The sequence below is a fragment of the Mastomys coucha genome, unplaced genomic scaffold (genome assembly GCF_008632895.1).
Source record: "Mastomys coucha isolate ucsf_1 unplaced genomic scaffold, UCSF_Mcou_1 pScaffold22, whole genome shotgun sequence".
Classification (NCBI taxonomy): Eukaryota; Metazoa; Chordata; class Mammalia; order Rodentia; family Muridae; genus Mastomys; species Mastomys coucha.
In genome coordinates this window covers 260,382,605-260,386,774 of record NW_022196905.1, presented here as the reverse complement: position 1 = coordinate 260,386,774, position 4,170 = coordinate 260,382,605, and the positions used below count along the sequence as shown (strand labels likewise).

Here is a 4,170-nt window from a genome sequence, read left to right as displayed (position 1 = left end):
AAAAAAAAAGAAAAAAAAAGAAAAAAGAAAAAAAATCAAATCAAATCAAATCAAAAAGAGCACAGGCCAGTGAAAATTCCGGGTGCCACTTTGCATCACAGTGGCCATGGGGAAAGGGACACACTGACGAGACCCTGGTGGCTACGACATTCCAGGCTGCTTGTGGTGGCTCTTGAGTCTTGTTTTATTTATTTATTTATTTTGTTTTTTGAGACAGGGTTTCTCTGTGTAGCCCTGGCTGTCCTGCAACTCACTCCGTAGACCAGGCTAGCCTTGAACTCAGAAATCCACCTGCCTCTGCCTCCCAAGCGCTGGGATTAAAGGCGTGCGCTACCACCACCCGGCCTGCTCTTGAGTCTTGTTACACATCACAAGAAGGGGCACACATGGGCAGAAGCAGGAGCAAAATGAAGAGCTCTTTGGGACCAGCTTGGGAGGCAGATTTAAGCATCATCCCACAATGGGGGTCACATATTTGCTGGGCTGTAAGACAGGAAGAAGAACCAGAACACATTCTGTGTCTGTAACCCATGGGGCTGTCACCAATCAGCTTGTCGGGATACCTCCACTCCACTCACATAGATATTTTGAGCTGGCACGAGGAGGCTGGCAGCCCCCGGTCCTTGAGTGCCAAGGACTAGACACTAGGCTGACAGTCCCAAGCCATGACAGTCAAGGGATGATGGCTGTAGGTGGGTCTTGAGGACCTGGGAGCTTTGGTTCTTTTCTTTAAAAAAAAAAACAAAGATTTATTTGGGGTTGGTGAGATGACTCAGCGGGTAAGAGCACTGGCCGCTCTTCTGAAGGTCAGAAATCTGATACCTTCTTCTGTGTACTCATTTATTATTATAAATAAATCTTTTTAAAATGATTTATTATATGTAAGTACACTGTAGCTGTCTTCAGATATTTTTTCTTCTCTCTCCGGCCCCACTCACTCTGGCCCCACTCACTGTAGCATGTGGAGGTACTAACTGCTGCTGCTCTCTACTGTAGGATTAGACCAGCTGCCAGACCCCAGGATGCTGGTGATGAAGCCCCAGAGTAGTTAGCCCCCAACTTGAGTACCTACAGCCATCATCCCTTGATGATATTTCAGCAGAAAGGTTTATTTATTTATTATATGTAAGTACACTGCAGCTGTCTTCAGACACCCCAGAAGAGGGCATCAGATCTCATTATGGATGGTGGTGAGCCACCATGTAGTTGCTGGGAATTGAACTCAGGACCTTTCAAAAAGCAGTCAGTGCTTTTTGTTTGTTTGTTTGTTTTTCAAGACAGGGTTTCTCTGTGTAGCCCTGGCTGTCCTGAAACTCACTCTGTAGACCAGTCTGGCCTTAGAAATCCACCTACCTCTGCCTCCCAAGTGCTGGGATTAAAGGCTTGCACCACCGCTGCCTGGCTCAGTCAGTGCTCTTAACTGCTGAGTCATCTCTCCAGCCCCACCTTTGTTTCTTATAGCTACCAGCATTGCAGTTCTGGGGCTCGGGGATCTGAACAGTTGACATTTGAGGCATGGCGCCTTCCTGGAACTCTTGGAGCAACTAGGGTTTACAGTCTTTCGTCTCTGTTCCACAAAGCCAGCTTCCCATTGCTTCCACCTCTAGCTGCTCTCTGGAACATTTCAGGTCCCCACTTGTCCCAACAGCAGCTGTTAGGACCGCATTTCCATCACTGAATGGAGTGAGAGATCTTCTTCCTTCTCACTACCCTTCATTATAAACCAGTGGTTCTCAACCTATAGGTCACACATCCCCTTTGGAGGTCAAACAACCCTTTGATATGGGTCAAGTATCAGATATCTACCTTACAATTCCCAATAGTAGCAATATTACAGTAATTATGTAGCAATGGAAATAATTTTATGGTTGGGGGGGTCCCCACAGCATGAGGGAGCGTATTAAAGGGTTGCAGCATTGGGAAGGCTGAGAACCACTGTGCTAGACAGTGACCACCCAGAAGTCAAGATCACATAGGCACAGAAGATGAGCCAAGAGCCTGCACACAGTTAGTTCATGGCTGAATGACAGAAGGTTCTGGGGCTCTCTATTGGGTTTGTTTCTCAGAGATGGGTGCTCAGGTTCTCTGTGGCTTCACGCCTTCCCCACTGACCCTTCAATCTCGACTTCTCTCTGTCTCCAGGGCACCCCCTCTGGACTGGCCCAGTGTCCTCACCGGGAGGCACCTGGCAGTCTCCCATTAACATCCAGTGGAGGGACAGTGTCTATGACCCGCAGCTGGCACCACTCAGGGTGTCCTATGATGCTACAGCCTGCAGATACCTCTGGAACACTGGTTACTTCTTCCAGGTGGAGTTTGACGATTCCTGTGAGGATTCAGGTGAGCCTGGGCTGGGGATTAGGGGCTGGGATTATGTCGGTCAACCTTTGAATCTGAAATGTTCCCATAGGCTGTAGCACTTGAATACCTAGTCCCCAGGGTTAGTTCTATTTATTGAGGTATAGAACTGTTAGGAAATAGGGCCTTTCTGGAGGAAGTGGGTAGCCTGGACAAGTCTTAGGCCATATATTATCCCCAAATCCTTCCCCTTCTCCCTTCTACCTCCTCACCCCCACCGTGTGTGTGTGTGTGTGTGTGTGTGTGTGTGTGTGTGTATACAGATATGCATGTGCGTGCATATAGAGGCCAGAGGTCAACTTCATGTGTCGTCCTCAGGAGTCTTCCACTGTTGGCTTAGATTTTTCAAAACCTTTTTTAAATAAGGGTCCTTAAATGTTTTAACCTCCCTTCTAGCCCACCACCCACCAGAGGTAGTAGAAAGGAAAGGTTAATAAAGCAAAGGAGGAAGTGAACCTGTCTAGAAATAGGTCTTTGGAGCAAATCTAATCTGCGTTGTCAAGATATCAGCAGTTCAATTCACATGACAATGCAGATTAGATTTGCTCCGAAGAACGTCTCCTGGCGTCCTTGCTGATCCTGGTCAGCAGCTGCAGCTCAATCCACTTTCAAACACCATTCATTAATCAGCAATGGCAGGTCTATCCAGGAAAAACTGAGAGGCTTTGCTGTAGTCTGTTTAGAAGGGGTTCCTTCAGTCGATCCTAATCTCCGTTTGGCAGGACACCAGCAGTCCAGTTCAGTAGTGTCAGGATAGCAAACACAAATCAGCAGCGGTGGCAAAGTCCAGCAGAAACAGCCAGGCCTCCGCCAAATCTGCATGAGTCAGCAGAAGTGACTAGGACCAGCAGGGTTGCCAGGAGACCTTCTCTGTCATACCTCTTTCAACAAAATGAGGACCAGTGAAGATGAAGACACAAGACCAACCGAGCATTGCAAAGCATACTGTCACTGTCTGTTGAGTCCTATTTATACTCCCTTGAAACATCATGTGTCCTTCCACTGGCATATGAGTCTGTCTTAGCAAAACTCCACAGGAGTCTGTATCAGCTGACGTATCCGGAAACTTCTACTTCACTCTGCCAACTGGCCCATCCACAGAACGGCAAGAAGCCACCAGAACACCACTACAAGTTTTTTTGGCGCAGGACAATGACCAGTAAAGAATGGTAAGGCAAACCAATACCCGTCCAGCGGTGTCCACTGCTGGGGTCATATTTATATTCCTTCTGAACATTACCTGTGTGCCTCAGCTAAACATCATTTGACTTAACCGACTTTCCAAAGAAACCAAAACTTTCCACTTCATTCCACCATGATTTTTGAGACCCAGGATCTCTCATTGGCCTGAGACCCACCAATTAGGCTAGGCTGGCAGTCCCACAAGCTCCAGCTCCAGCCTGCCTCCGCCTCACTAGCACTGGGATTGCATACACCAACAACATACATTGCTTTTATATGAGTCCTAGGGATTAGGTCCTCAGGCTTGTGTGGCTGAGCCATCTCAGCCCTGGCTCCTTTCTCCCTTGTGCTCCTGCCAGCCCGGAGCTGCTCACATCATCCTTCCTTGACACTATGCACTGTACCCTCTGAAAACTGCCAACCAAAGTAAACCCAGAGCAAATCTTAAGTTGCCTCTGTGAGGTACTGGGTCTCAGGAATCTACAAGCAACTAGCACAGCTACTGTTCTTCTCATCCATGACATCAAAGAAGGGGACCCTGGCTGGACAGTGGTAGCTTACACCTTTAATCCCAGCGCTTGGGAGGCAGAGGCAGGCGGATTTCTGAGTTCAAGGCCAGCCTGGTCTGCA

At 48.0% G+C, this 4,170-nt stretch overlaps 1 protein-coding gene across 1 annotated transcript in view; it reads left to right on the top strand.

Annotated features, from left to right (window-relative positions):
- Ca5a (carbonic anhydrase 5A) overlaps positions 1 to 4,170 on the top strand; it is a 30,702-nt gene that overhangs the window by 3,852 nt on the left and 22,680 nt on the right. Inside the window, exon 2 of the mRNA XM_031337391.1 lies at positions 2,143 to 2,340. Coding sequence (XP_031193251.1) covers positions 2,143 to 2,340 — 198 coding nt within the window. The remainder of the gene's footprint in view (positions 1 to 2,142; positions 2,341 to 4,170) is intronic.